The sequence below is a fragment of the Ranitomeya variabilis genome, chromosome 2 (assembly GCF_051348905.1).
Source record: "Ranitomeya variabilis isolate aRanVar5 chromosome 2, aRanVar5.hap1, whole genome shotgun sequence".
Taxonomy (NCBI): Eukaryota; Metazoa; Chordata; class Amphibia; order Anura; family Dendrobatidae; genus Ranitomeya; species Ranitomeya variabilis.
The window spans coordinates 492,574,902-492,590,799 of NC_135233.1; the positions used below are offsets into that span (position 1 = coordinate 492,574,902).

Sequence of the window (15,898 nt, forward strand, 5' to 3'; positions counted from 1 at the left end):
AGCCACAACCCTGTTGGTACAGAGTACAAAAAAACTCAAACAAAACCAAATAAATTAGTGTAATGTGTAGATGCACATTCACACCGAGGCCACTTAACAGACAGAATCACGTTAACTAACATTTTTTACATTTACTATTACAATTTATTTACTTTTCATCCTACGTTATGTGTGTTCAATTGACAGTATACTATAAATGTGGACCTCGGACAGATAATTGTCAGGGGGGATAAGGATCTAGAATGCCTGGTTTTGGACTGCTGATCCTTTTGTTCTCCAGGGATTGTGGAGATAACTGCCGGCAAAACAATTGTCCGATTCCATCATTCACCTGAGAGCCATTTAAGCTGACAGCTGATTGGCAGATCCAGCTATAAATGAGCTGGATCTGCCAGTGATATGCAGAATAATTAATGTTTATGGCCAGCTTTAATTATTGGACTCAACAGACCTTTTACCCAAAATCAGATCACAGTTTTCCATTGTTTGTACGTTAACCTTTACATCTTCATAAATTAGTAGCTGTGTAATAATTAGGATTAGTAACACAGAAGACAACAGATGACCAATCTATTCTAAACTTGGTAATCTCTAAAGTTCAGTCAATGAGTCACCGTCAAGTCACCGCTACATAGTTTACATCTGTATGTGGAAATGGACCATGAATTTCAACATTACTGTAAGGGTTGTACCATAATAAAGCTAAAAGAGAACCTGTCGGCTCTCCTGTCTTATGTGTTTTATATACATCACATGCACTAAATGGAAAATATTCGAGGGCATTACTCCGTAGACCTGTGTGTTGTGCCATTCCTCTGGTATTCTTTATAGGGTGTTACTATCCTCCTTGTATGTATGTATCCTACACACTGATACTTTCCAGTTGGTGCTGAATGTACCAAACTGTTTATGGACCAGTAGTATACATTTTACTCATCTAGGTGCCATGAAAAAATGATTTTGCTTGCAAATGAGGGGCTTCGGTGCACCCTAAATCTGGTTATACACATTAGATGGCTGTCGGCAATGCTTCGGCTGATCATTTGGCCAACAGCAATCTTGCCCATGCCTCCCAAACACAGTAGCACTTACTCGGCTTAGTGCTCCTGTGTTCTCTATGAGAAAACCATTTACTGACATGTCAGTAGGTCAACAGTCCGAAATCAGACATGCCGATCGACATGTTTCCCAACCCTCAGTCGGCCGGTGTTGCATAAACATCACACTGTCGATCGAACCCGTCAATAACAGCAGGTTCAGCTGACTTTAGTCTAATATGCATTGGTGCTTTTAGAGTGGCCAAGAGCACAGTACACCATTACACCTCATCAATTTGCATGCCGAACACTTGTCATATCTTAATTGACTGTGCTCAAGCGAGCCCCACCTGAACTGAATATGTGGCTGTGTACAACTGCATTGACAAGGCAGGAGCCCAGCCATGTTAATGTAGCGCCCCCACTGCCACAGGGCCGAGGGGTACCCAGTACCGGGCCTCTGAGTCTCTGCTCTGGGGTTGTCACGGTGGCTAGACCCGGTCCGTGACCCTGCTGAGGGGCGTACAATGAAGGTGGAGGGATGGTGATGATGTTATGATGTGGTGCAGGCCGCAGTAAATAACGAGGACACCAGGTTGCAGTCTCTTTACCTCTTTACTGAAGGCTTCAGGATCCTCAGTCCGGAATACGGTTAACCGGGCTGCGCAAGTCCGGCCGGTCCGATGGCACCTCCAGAGTTCCCTTTGCAGGTGGAAATCTGTGCCTACCTTCTAGCGCTTGTGTGTTGTGGTCCTCCCCTGCTGTGCTTACGGGATAGTCCCCACAACTGTTGTGTCTGTTTCTGAAGTTCCCTCACAACTCGATTCTGATGTTCTTCTTCGTCCCCCAGATTGTATGGCTAGGACGCACCCGTATGACGGGTAGGCTCGGAGTTCTTCCGGGACCCTAGCGTCGCCCCTCTCCTATTGTTGCCCCCTGTGTCTTCGTAGGTGATTTGTGTGAGACAGCCCGCCTATAGCTGACTGTCCTGCCGTAGGTTTGAAGTATTGCTTGGAGCCTAGTACTTCCTCGGCGTTCCGGCCACTGGCTGCGCGCCTCAGTAGGATGTTGCCTTGTCTTACAGCACGACTCCTACTGGTATTTCTCCTTGTTGCGTTGATCTCGTTTCTCACTCAGCACAATAAACCTCGCTTCTTATCCTTTCTTGGGGTACCGCCGCGATCAAGTGCAGGCGCGGTCCCGTAACGTTCTCTCTGTTCGCTAGGCCTCTGTCAGGATCCCACCCCTGACAAGGACCCTCCTGAGTCTCTCCCCGCAACACCCTCTGCCACAGGATGTTGCCTGTTCGATTCCCAGTCAGCTTCTGTCTAACTTCCTGTCTGACCCCCAGTTTTACCAGACTGTGAGGAGTGGCCTAATACATAGCACCCTTAGCTCCCCCTGGAGGCCAGACTGTGAAGTGTATTGGTGTCTGTGATACCTGGTCAGGTGAACTCCTTCAGTGCCATCAGACGTACCATAGCCCCCTTAGCGGCGGAGCATCAGTACTGCAACGACCAGGACTCTAGGGCGCTGCATTAACATAGTGTCACTACAGCTCTTGTCACTGGCTCTTGTCTATAGTAAAGTAACAAGTGGCAGCCACAGACAAAAAAAAGGGTGGCTGGGCTCCTATAGTGTCCATGCAAAAGTAAAGAGCTGCTGATTTTCAGACATTGTTCATTTGAGCACCGTCAACCAAAATTTCGACAAAGTGCTCAGTATGCAAATTGAGGGAGAGTAATGGGTCAATGAGCTCTTGGCCATGCCAAGGCTGCACTGAGCTCTTGACATGCCAACGGTGCACTGAGCTCTTGACCATGCCAACGGTGCACTGAGCTCTTGCCCATGCCAACGGTGTACTGAGCTCTGGCCATGCCAACAGTGTACTGAGCTTTGGCCATGCCAAGGGTGCACTGAGCTCTTGCCCATGCCAAGGGTGCACTGAGCTCTTGATCAGGCCAAGGGTGTACTGAGCACTTCGCATGCTAAGTGTGCACTGAGCTCTTGGACATACCAAGGGTGCACTGAGCACTTGCCCATGCCAAGGGTGCACTGAGCTCTTGGTCAGGCCAAGGGTGTACTGAGCACTTCTTATGCCAAGGGTGCACTGAGCTCTTGCCCATGCCAACGGTGTACTGAGCTCTGGCCATGCCAACAGTGTACTGAGCTTTGGTCATGCCAAGGGTGCACTGAGCTCTTGCCCATGCCAAGGGTGAACTGAGCTCTTGATCAGGCCAAGGGTGTACTGAGCACTTCGCATGCTAAGGGTGCACTGAGCTCTTGGTCAGGCCAAGGGTGTACTGAGCACTTCTTATGCCAAGGGTGCACTGAGCACTTGCCCATGCCAAGGGTGCACTGAGCTCTGGGCAATGCCAAGGGTGCACTGAAGCCCCACACATTTACATATAATTTTTTTTTTTCAGCCAAGTAAAACACTAAAATCTATAAGGTTTATGTATTATTCCATACATACCTGTGTAAATGCTTTAATTAGGGGGTGAGAGAATTTACTTTAGCACAAGCCAGGTTTTTCTTTAAGCTGTAATTTCACACTGTGATTAGGTTTAGTGTAGTGAAAGTTTATAATCTTTTAGATTTTGCTGGTTCTTTTTTTCCCATTGCTGATGAATGATTCCTAACTATAACACCGCCCAAATAGCTGTCTCCCTTATATCTGCCCTGCAGGCTCCTTCTTAATGAGCAGCAGAGAATTCACTTTGAGAAGCTGGCCTTGTACTGTAACAACTACGCAGAGCTGATCCCAGTGTCATTCGTTCTAGGTAAGACTAATGGGATTTTCAAAGAATTAATCATATACCATAAGACCTAATGCAGATATTTTAAAGATTGCTACATGCCAGAAATGTTACTGATTAACATTTGACAAATAACCAACTATTTTCCACTGGAATTGTTCATTTTGGCCATACTTATCAAATTTTACTGACGAGCATCCGGGAGACTTGTGTGATTGCAGCATGCCAAGCAAGCCGAGGAAAACTTAGTATCTTGATGATGCCCCCCCTCTTTTTCATGCCGTGTCCTTCCCCCAATCTATGCCCCTCCTTACATGCCTTGGTACCCCTAGTGTAAGTTCTGATGCAAACAATGACGAGGCTTCAGTGACAGGCCCAAAAGCTGATTAGCATTGGATCCTAGAGCCAGACCCCCATTATCTTAATGATCAGCCGTCAATTATTAAACATTTGTTTATTACCTTCCTTTAATGTAATAATGTAGAAAATTAATTGTCATACTTACAATAATTTTAAAGTCTATAAGGCCAAAAATGTTTTAAGTGGTCATCTTAGCTTCTTAAATGGGAAGCTTGCGAAGTAATTGTACAAAGAAGTACAGTGTCTTGAAAAAGTATTCATACCCCATAAACTTTTAAACATTTTTCCACCTTACACCCAGAAACTTGTATTTTATTGGTATTTTATGTAATAGACCAACACAAAGTAGCAAATATTTGTGAAGTGTAAAGGAAATGATACATGATTTTTTAAATATTTTAAAAATATAAATCTGAAAATTGTGATGTACATTTGTATTCAGCCCCAAGTTCAATACTTTGCAGGGTCACTTTTCACTATAATTACTGCTGCTGTCTTATGGGATTTATGTCTACCAGCTTTGCATATCTAGAGGCCGAAATTTTTGCCAATTCTACTTTGCATGAGATTGGATGGAAGTGTCTGTGAACAGCAATTTCCAAGTCTTGCCACAGATTCTCAAGGGTATTTAGGTTTGGCTGTGACTAAGCCATTCACACACGAGTATGCTTTGATCTAAACCATTACATTGCAGCCCTGGTAGTATGTTTAGCATTATTATCCTGCTGGAATGTGAACCTATGCTGTAGTCTCAAGTCTTTTGCAACCTCTAACAGGCTTTCCTTCAGGATTGCCCTGTATTTAGATCCATCCATCTCAACATCAATTCTGACCAGCCTCCTTGTCCCTGCTGAAGAAAAGCTTCCTGACAGCATGATACTGCACCACCATGTTTGACAGTGGGGATGGTGTTTTCAATGTGATGTGCAATTATAGTTTTCTGCCTCACATAGCATTTTGCATTTAGCCCAAAAGGTTGTGGGTGTAAAGTGAAAAAATGTGGAAAATTTCACTGGGTATGAATACTTTTTCCAGGTTCTGTAACTTTGCATTTTACCTCTTATTAAAGATTCTCTCTGTTCTAAAAAAAGTACAGATTATTACCTATATAGTTTACTTCATTACCAGGCCACCATTAGATGTGGCCAGTTTCAAAAGAAAAGAAACCAAGTACGCAAGCTATTTGCTACATAAGTTGCATTTGCAGCTCTGAAGCTTGCCGGATGCTGTATAGGCAAAGCTGTCTTTGCTTGCAGCATGGGAGAGCACCCAGGGTCCCAGGGGTGCAACCATGCCATGGGACTGAACTGTCAACCTTCAGAAGAGCAAGCCTCCCCTTCCCCTAGCAAGCAGGAACCTGGGAAGCAAAGAATCAGTGTGCTTCCAAAGAAAGAAAATTAGATGATCCCTTTATGGTTGACTTAACACTAGAAGTTCCTCATAAATTGCCGAAACTTGGACACAATAATACATTTGCTATAGATTTGAGCACTTGACAATACTAAAGCTGCCTTTTACATATGTGGAATGTAAACAGTACTCGCTTATTTCGTTGTACAAGTTTATAAGTAATCCTCGTGTTCACTGTGATCCGATTATTGCTTTTCCATACATATTGCACTCCCTTCTAACCCCACCATTGCATACATTATACTCATCACACAAGTAGAAGTCATTAAAAAGTTGCATAAACGAACTATGGCCACTGGTAAACACTGCTGCCTTCACATGCATGAGAGGTTTAAGCAGGTTTATAATCAGATTAAAAGTTCTTAGCTATGTTCAACAATACCGTCCTGCAAGAAAGAATATTTACAAGTCCAGACTACTAGTTTTGTGTATTATTTGCTTAGGCTCCAGTAAAAAATGAATGTACTATTGCTCATATTTACCAGGTGTGAAAATAAAAAGCACTTAAATCAAATGCCATAATATGGTGTATGGACAAGTATATCATCCTTAAACAACCCCTCAAGTCTCGGTTTGGGGATTTCATTTAGCGAGTTCTCATGGCTCGGTTTAGGGATTTGATTCTGTGACCTGTTGCTTTGTGGTCAGGTCTTCTGCCTGTTGAGTTATGGCTCTTTTCTTTTCTCCCCAAATACTGATTGTTATTTTGTCCTTCTTCTCCTTTCTTTGTTTTCCATTTTCCCATGTTTGTTTGCCCACGTTCTGGGCTGGGCTTTTTGTAGTATCCCTTCACTGCACTTCCTTGCTGGCTATACTTTCTAGTGGATGTATAATTAGGAGTTACAGATCTTTATATAAGGGGTTTTCCTTTGCTGGGTAACCTCCAGTAGAACATTTTGGCGGTGGTCAGCTGAAACTACTTATACTTTGTACTTTATGTGAATGGTTGAAATTCTATCCCACCCTGTTCCTTTCCATTTTTACTGGTGGGATCGTTTATACAACTGATCATTATCATATGTATCTGGCCACATATTAGGATCTTAAATATTATATCACCATTGTATCCCCATTTTTTTAGATCTGTAACTTAAATTTTTGCGTCAATGGACCTGTTTGATTAATTACAAGTGATGAGCGAATATATTAGTTGCTCGGGTTTTCCCGAGCACGCTCGGGTGGTCTCCGAGTATTTATGACTGCTTGGAGATTTAGTTTTCATCACTGCAGCTGAATGATTTACATCTGTTAGCCAGCTTTAATACATGTGGGGATTCCCTAGCAACCAGGCAACTCCCACATGTACTTAGCCTGGCTAGCAGCTGTAAATCATTCAGCTGCGGCAATGAAAACTGAATCTCCGAGTAGTCATAAATACTCGAGACCACCCGAGCGTGCTCGGGAAAACCCAAGCAATGGGTATATTCGCTCATCACTATTAATTACTTTTTATATGCCAAGCTGAGACTTTAATTGATACCATTCTAGAATACATGGCATTTGACCACTTTTGAGTGTGTTTTTTGGGGAAGTGTGGAGACCAAAAAACGTCAATTCTGGCATTTCAATTTTTTTTCTTTTCGACATTTAATATTACCTTGCGCAGGCGTGTACTCCGGAGGACAGAGAATGAACTTCAATCCAATATTGCGGCCAGCAGGCAGCCAGCGGGTAAGGAAAGGGTGAATCAAACACCCGAAAACCCCGCCTGTTGTGAAATTGGATTCTGGGCTCCCCCGGTGGCCACTTGTGGAATTGTACTTGTGTGCATCATCCCCTCTGTTCACCTGCTCCTATCAGGATGTGGGAGTCGCTATATAACCTTGCTCCTCTGTCAGTTTCATGCCGGTCAACAATGTAATCAGAAGCCTTCTGTGCATGTTCCTGCTACTAGACAACTCCTAGCTAAGTTGGACTTTTGTCCTTGTGTGTTTTTGCATTTTGTTCCTGTTCACAGCTGCTGTTTCGTTACTGTGTCTGGAAAGCTCTTGTGAGCGGAAATTGCCACTCTGGTGTTATGAGTTAATGCTAGAGTCTTAAAGTAATTTCTGGATGGTGTTTTGATAGGGTTTTCTGCTGACCATGAAAGTGCCCTTTCTGTCTTCATGCTATCTAGTAAGCGGACCTCGATTTTGCTAAACCTATTTTCATACTACGTTTGTCATTTCATCTAAAATCACCGCCAATATATGTGGGGGCCTCTGTCTGCCTTTTGGGAAAATTTCTCTAGAGGTGAGCCAGGACTGTCTTTTCCTCTGCTAGGATTAGGTAGTTCTCCGGCTGGCGCTGGGCATCTAGGGATAAAAAACGTAGGCATGCTACCCGGCCACTTCTAGTTGTGCGGCAGGTTTAGTTCATGGTCAGTATAGTTTCCATCTTCCAAGAGCTAGTTCTCATATATGCTGGGCTATGTTCTCTCGCCATTGAGAATCATGACAGTTTGACCGGCCCAAAAAAGGGTTAAATTTCTGGCTGAGAAAGGAGAGAAAAAAGAAGTCTGCTACAATTTTTTTTTTTTTTTTCCTCTAGTTCTGAGTGTGCTCTTAATTGAATCACTTGCTAGTTTGCCTATGCTGCAGCCTTCCTCTCTTTCTCTCCTTCTAATCCTTGAATGGCTCTGTGTTCACCTGTTTCAAATGGATCTTCAGAGTGTAGCTACAGGTTTGAATAATCTCGCCACAAAGGTACAAAATTTGCAAGATTTTGTTGTTCATGCACCTATGTCTGAGCCTAGAATTCCTTTGCCTGAATTCTTCTCGGGGAATAGATCTCACTTTCAAAATTTTAAAAATAATTGCAAATTGTTTTTGTCCCTGAAGTCTCGCTCTGCCGGAGACCCTGCACAGCAGGTCAGGATTGTAATTTCCTTGCTCCGGGGCGACCCTCAGGACTGGGCTTTTGCATTGGCACCAGGGGATCCTGCGTTGCTCAATGTGGATGCGTTTTTTCTGGCCTTGGGGTTGCTTTATGAGGAACCTCATTTAGAGCTTCAGGCGGAAAAGGCCTTGATGTCCTTGTCTCAGGGGCAAGATGAAGCTGAAATATACTGCCAAAAATTCCGCAAATGGTCTGTGCTTACTCAGTGGAATGAGTGCGCCCTGGCGGCGATTTTCAGAGAAGGTCTCTCTGATGCCATTAAGGATGTTATGGTGGGGTTCCCTGTGCCTGCGAGTCTGAATGAGTCCATGACGATGGCTATTCAGATCGATAGGCGTCTGCGGGAGCGCAAACCTGTGCACCATTTGGCGGTGTCTACTGAGAAAACGCCAGAAAATATGCAATGTGATAGAATTCTGTCCAGAAGCGAGCGGCAGAATTTTAGACGAAAAAATGGGTTGTGCTTCTATTGTGGTGATTCAACTCATGTTATATCAGCATGCTTTAAGCGTACTAAGAAGCCTGACAAGTCTGTTTCAATTAGCACTTTACAGTCTAAGTTTATTCTATCTGTGACCCTGATTTGTTCTTTGTCATCTATTACCGCGGACGCCTATGTCGACTCTGGCGCTGCTTTGAGTCTTATGGATTGGTCCTTTGCCAAACGCTGTGGGTATGATTTGGAGCCATTGGAGGCTCCGATACCTCTGAAAGGGATTGACTCCACCCCATTGGCTAGTAATAAACCACAATACTGGACACAAGTGACTATGCGTGTTAATCCGGATCACCAGGAGGTTATTCGCTTTCTGGTGCTGTATAATCTACATGATGTTTTGGTGCTGGGATTGCCATGGCTGCAATCTCATAACCCAGTCCTCGACTGGAGAGCTATGTCTGTGTTAAGCTGGGGATGTAAAGGAACTCATGGGGACGTACCTTTGGTTTCCATTTCATCATCTATTCCCTCTGAGATTCCTGAATTCTTGTCTGACTTTCGTGACGTTTTTGAAGAACCCAAGGTTGGTTCACTACCTCCGCACCGGGAGTGCGATTGTGCCATAGACTTGATCCCGGGTAGTAAATACCCTAAGGGTCGTTTATTTAATCTGTCTGTGCCTGAACACGCGGCTATGCGAGAATATATAAAGGAGTCCTTGGAAAAGGGACATATTCGTCCTTCGTCATCTCCCTTAGGAGCCGGTTTTTTCTTTGTGTCTAAGAAAGACGGCTCTTTGAGGCCGTGTATTGATTATCGTCTTTTGAATAAAATCACGGTTAAATATCAATATCCGTTACCACTGCTTACTGATTTGTTTGCTCGTATAAAGGGGGCCAAGTGGTTCTCTAAGATTGATCTCCGTGGGGCGTATAATTTGGTGCGAATCAAGCAGGGGGATGAGTGGAAAACCGCATTTAATACGCCCGAGGGCCATTTTGAGTATTTGGTGATGCCTTTTGGTCTTTCTAATGCCCCTTCAGTCTTCCAGTCCTTTATGCATGACATTTTCCGCGATTATTTGGATAAATTTATGATTGTGTATCTGGATGATATTCTGATTTTTTTCGGATGACTGGGACTCTCATGTCCAGCAGGTCAGGAGGGTTTTTCAGGTTTTGCGGTCTAATTCCTTGTGTGTGAAGGGTTCTAAGTGTGTTTTTGGGGTTCAAAAGATTTCCTTCTTGGGATACATTTTTTCCCCCTCTTCCATCGAGATGGATCCTGTCAAGGTTCAGGCTATTGGTGATTGGACGCAACCCTCTTCTCTTAAGAGTCTTCAGAAATTTTTGGGCTTTGCTAACTTTTATCGTCGATTTATTGCTGGTTTTTCTGATGTTGTAAAACCATTGACTGATTTGACTAAGAAGGGTGCTGATGTTGCTGATTGGTCCCCTGATGCTGTGGAGGCCTTTCGGGAGCTCAAGCGCCGCTTTTCTTCCGCCCCAGTGTTGCATCAGCCTGATGTTGCTCTTCCTTTTCAGGTTGAGGTCGACGCTTCTGAAATCGGAGCTGGGGCGGTGTTGTCGCAGAGAAGTTCCGACTGCTCCGTGATGAGACCTTGTGCCTTTTTTTCCCGTAAATTTTCGCCCGCCGAGCGGAATTATGATATTGGGAATCGGGAGCTTTTGGCCATGAAGTGGGCTTTTGAGGAGTGGCGTCACTGGCTTGAGGGGGCCAGACATCAGGTGGTGGTATTGACTGACCACAAAAATTTAATTTACCTTGAGTCTGCCAGGCGCCTGAATCCTAGACAGGCGCGCTGGTCGTTGTTTTTCTCTCGGTTTAATTTTGTGGTGTCTTACCTACCGGGTTCTAAGAATGTTAAGGCGGATGCCCTTTCTAGGAGTTTTGAGCCTGACTCCCCTGGTAATTCTGAGCCCACAGGTATCCTTAAAGATGGAGTGATATTGTCTGCCGTTTCTCCAGACCTGCGGCGGGCCTTGCAGGAGTTTCAGGCGGATAGACCTGATCGTTGCCCACCTGGTAGACTGTTTGTTCCTGATGATTGGACCAGTAGAGTCATCTCTGAGGTTCATTCTTCTGCGTTGGCAGGTCATCCTGGAATCTTTGGTACCAGGGATTTGGTGGCAAGGTCCTTCTGGTGGCCTTCCCTGTCACGAGATGTGCGAGGCTTTGTGCAGTCTTGTGACGTTTGTGCTCGGGCCAAGCCTTGTTGTTCTCGGGCTAGTGGATTGTTGTTACCCTTGCCTATCCCGAAGAGGCCTTGGACGCACATCTCGATGGATTTTATTTCGGATCTGCCTGTTTCTCAGAAGATGTCTGTCATCTGGGTGGTGTGTGACCGTTTCTCTAAGATGGTCCATCTGGTTCCCTTGCCTAAGTTGCCTTCTTCTTCCGAGTTGGTTCCTCTGTTTTTTCAAAATGTTGTTCGTTTGCATGGTATTCCGGAGAATATCGTTTCTGACAGAGGGACCCAATTCGTGTCTAGATTTTGGCGGGCATTCTGTGCTAGGATGGGCATAGATTTGTCTTTTTCGTCTGCTTTCCATCCTCAGACTAATGGCCAGACCGAGCGGACTAATCAGACCTTGGAGACATATTTGAGGTGTTTTGTGTCTGCGGATCAGGATGATTGGGTTGCTTTTTTGCCTTTGGCGGAGTTCGCCCTCAATAATCGGGCCAGCTCTGCCACCTTGGTGTCCCCGTTTTTCTGTAATTCGGGGTTTCATCCTCGATTTTCCTCCGGTTAAGTGGAATCTTCGGATTGTCCTGGAGTGGATGCTGTGGTGGAGAGGTTGCATCAGATTTGGGGGCAGGTGGTGGACAATTTGAAGTTGTCCCAGGAGAAGACTCAGCTTTTTGCCAACCGCCGTCGTCGTGTTGGTCCTCGGCTTTGTGTTGGGGACTTGGTGTGGTTGTCTTCTCGTTTTGTCCCTATGAGGGTTTCTTCTCCTAAGTTTAAGCCTCGGTTCATCGGCCCGTACAAGATATTGGAGATTCTTAACCCTGTGTCCTTCCGTTTGGACCTCCCTGCATCCTTTTCGATTCATAATGTTTTTCATCGGTCATTGTTGCGCAGGTATGAGGTACCGGCTGTGCCTTCCGTTGAGCCTCCTGCTCCGGTGTTGGTTGAGGGTGAGTTGGAGTACGTTGTGGAAAAGATCTTAGACTCTCGTGTTTCCAGACGGAAACTCCAGTATCTGGTCAAATGGAAGGGATACGGTCAGGAGGATAATTCTTGGGTCACTGCCTCTGATGTTCATGCCTCCGATCTTGTCCGTGCCTTTCATAGGGCTCATCCTGATCGCCCTGGTGGTTCTGGTGAGGGTTCGGTGCCCCCTCCTTGAGGGGGGGGTACTGTTGTGAAATTGGATTCTGGGCTCCCCCGGTGGCCACTTGTGGAATTGTACTTGTGTGCATCATCCCCTCTGTTCACCTGCTCCTATCAGGATGTGGGAGTCGCTATATAACCTTGCTCCTCTGTCAGTTTCATGCCGGTCAACAATGTAATCAGAAGCCTTCTGTGCATGTTCCTGCTACTAGACAACTCCTAGCTAAGTTGGACTTTTGTCCTTGTGTGTTTTTGCATTTTGTTCCTGTTCACAGCTGCTGTTTCGTTACTGTGTCTGGAAAGCTCTTGTGAGCGGAAATTGCCACTCTGGTGTTATGAGTTAATGCTAGAGTCTTAAAGTAATTTCTGGATGGTGTTTTGATAGGGTTTTCTGCTGACCATGAAAGTGCCCTTTCTGTCTTCATGCTATCTAGTAAGCGGACCTCGATTTTGCTAAACCTATTTTCATACTACGTTTGTCATTTCATCTAAAATCACCGCCAATATATGTGGGGGCCTCTGTCTGCCTTTTGGGAAAATTTCTCTAGAGGTGAGCCAGGACTGTCTTTTCCTCTGCTAGGATTAGGTAGTTCTCCGGCTGGCGCTGGGCATCTAGGGATAAAAAACGTAGGCATGCTACCCGGCCACTTCTAGTTGTGCGGCAGGTTTAGTTCATGGTCAGTATAGTTTCCATCTTCCAAGAGCTAGTTCTCATATATGCTGGGCTATGTTCTCTCGCCATTGAGAATCATGACACCCGCCCATATGACCCAAAACTGGTCCCGCCAAATTCAGGTGACAGGTTCCCTTTAAATGTTTTAGATTTTGATGGATGGTACTTTTATAGACATGACTATACCAAGTATGTTTATTTTTCTGCAAAAAAAGGTAAAGATCCAGTTTCAGTTAAAAACTGTAAAGTCTTTATTTAATCATTAAAATATTGTTGGCATTGTTGGGATATACCACAATAGATGTAAAAACACAAAAATTGAGCTTGGTTTAAGTTGGTATACATGCAGCACATAAATACATAAACGCATGTTCACATTGACCATAGATCATACAAAACCTACAGAAAAACACAATGAACATAAACCCTGCTGTAACTAAATAAGTAAAAAGCAAAAGTGCAGTTTAAATAACGTAGGGTTCTTAGTAACACTGTTTTTGATCAAAAATAGCGTAAAAGCCATCCCACCACGGCAAGGTGACCCTGATCGGGATGGTCCTACACTATCTAATATTAAAAATCTTACCATGTGTCAGAGTCCTGAACTGTGAACAATTCTAAGAAAATTTACTGTAAACTTTCCTATAGCAATATTGCAGTTCCAATTTTGCAAAATTCCATATGTACATAATGTAGCACTTACCTAGTTTCTTTGATAGTAATGCAGTTCCAATTTTCTAGATTTACCACTCTTAACATTCCACAGTGCAGCTTTGTTTTTGCTTAGCATTGTTGTGTTAGCTGGCACCTGTTCACACTGGTTTGGATGTGCTGGTCAGTTTTTCTGTTATACAATGTTTAAACTATTGTATATAGAGATTAATTTTTCACCTGCTACAATGTGTAATATATTGTTGACTTTTATTAATGTTTATGACTTTAATATTGATAGGAAAATATTTGCGAGCGCTATATTTTATTAGATTGGGCTGGGTCTTTATGGTGATTGGTGCATATTTATCAACCACACTACATAAGCCCGCCATGTCTTTTAGTTTTTGTACTTGATAAAGATCTGTAATGGGTCGAAACGTTGTGCTATTTATGGCGGAATAAATTTCATCTTTTTAAAATGAACCCCCTGGATTGGACGCTGTCTATCTTACCTTTTTTTAAAATATTTCCAAGTGGGTTCCTTGGAGAGTTCGGACGTGCGTCCTTGCATTGGGTGCTGCCAGATACCTTCACTTTGGTAAAGGGCCTTTCCAGGCCTTAATAATTGATTCTTTATCCTTAGCATAGGCTGTGAATGATCAGTAGGTTTCAGCCCCTATCACTCTCATAGATCAGTATAATACAAGGGCGGTGGTTCTAAATACAAGGGCGGTGGTGCTACAGTGAGGCACAGCAGCTCAGCTCCATGTATACATATAGTCGTGGTACAAAAATCCTTTTGAAAATGTATTTACAAAGTGTCATCCCTTTCGATTGCCCAATACACCATGTACTATGTATTTTAATATGACATGGATTGAGCCTGAGCCTCATTTTTTATTTCCACCTAAGTTTGGGTCAATTCTGCTTTTGTCTCCATTTTCTGTTAGGTTTTTATGTAACTTTGGTGGTCTCTCGTTGGTGGGCCCAGTATGAGAGTGTACCCTGGTTAGACCGTCTCATGTGCTTGGTCTCCAGTAATATTCATGGCACAGATGAACGAGGACGGATGATTCGTCGGACTCTTATGCGCTATGCCAGTCTTTCTGGGGTTCTTATTTTACGCTCAATTAGTACGGCTGTTTACAAGAGATTCCCCACCCTGCAGCACGTTGTTAATGCTGGTAAGTATGAAACTGGAAAAAAGTCCGGTAGAAGCTCGGTAAACTGCAGGTTAACTGGCTCATACACAGTTCTATGGTTTATTTCACTTTTCATGGAGACATTCATGGACATAACAGTCCACCAAACTTCAGCCAAAGTGCCTTCCAACCACACAAAACTCTTCTTTCAAGATCTAGACCAGAAAATGACAGCTAGTGTCCATAATAATAATACAAACTCACAAATCAGCAATGTCAGCAGCCAACGAGTGAAGTCAATATGTAAGTGCCAACACATAGCTTCCAAAATTCCCATAAGAAATGTAGGAAAACAAAACTATACAGAAAACAGACTATGGTGGTTCTTAGTTACAACCCGCAGCCATCTGCTCCATACCAATATGAGGACCCTCTCTATGGCGGGTATTCCACTGGACAAAAGATGTCCATATAGTACTCGGTGATACTAGCAAGAGTTTTTTCTCTCTTGGAAAGTGATCTAATACATCTTTAAATATTTATTTACACAAATCCATAAATCTCCAGACTTTAATGACGCACTCATTTACCGGCAGGTATAGCAACACCTTGGGTGCATTGAGGAACTAGCGGATTAAACACAAGTCTTACAATGTTCCTTTTCGACCACCGCAGGCTTCATGACTCCAACTGAATATATGAAATTTGATGCTGTTTCTTCTCCACACAACAAATTCTGGATTCCATGTGTTTGGTTTGCAAACCTAGCAGTAACAGCCCGGACAGAGGGGCGGATACGTGACAGCGTTATATTAACACTCATCCTCAAGGTAGGAGGTGAATTGTACACACCATTACAGAAATCTTTTTATTTGTTGTTTTCAGCATTAAGGCAGATATAAGACCCCTTTAATGAAAATTAATTGAATCCAACTCTAAAATGTTTGTTGTACTGCTGTAAAAATTGTAGGCAGGTGTAAAAAATTTTTTACAGAGAATGCTTTGAAACGTAATGGTGTTAGTAGTTTAATTTTATCAACCAGCAAAATGAGAACTGAATGAACAAAAGAGAATTCTAAATCAAATCAATATTTTTATGACCATGCTTACTTCCTAAACAGGATCAGTTTTTCTAGGAACTTGTCTTTTGTACACAGATTTTGGAGGAACTCAGCATGGAGATTGTTCCAAA

General features: G+C 43.6%; 1 protein-coding gene across 1 annotated transcript in view; it reads left to right on the top strand.

The window, feature by feature from the left end:
- The first annotated feature begins 3,475 nt into the window (after nucleotides 1–3,475).
- BEST1 (bestrophin 1) overlaps nucleotides 3,476–15,898 on the top strand; it is a 34,149-nt gene continuing 21,726 nt past the window's right edge. Inside the window, exons 1-3 of the mRNA XM_077292709.1 lie at nucleotides 3,476–3,820; nucleotides 14,515–14,748; nucleotides 15,382–15,536. Coding sequence (XP_077148824.1) covers nucleotides 14,586–14,748; nucleotides 15,382–15,536 — 318 coding nt within the window. The 5' untranslated portion in view covers nucleotides 3,476–3,820; nucleotides 14,515–14,585. The remainder of the gene's footprint in view (nucleotides 3,821–14,514; nucleotides 14,749–15,381; nucleotides 15,537–15,898) is intronic.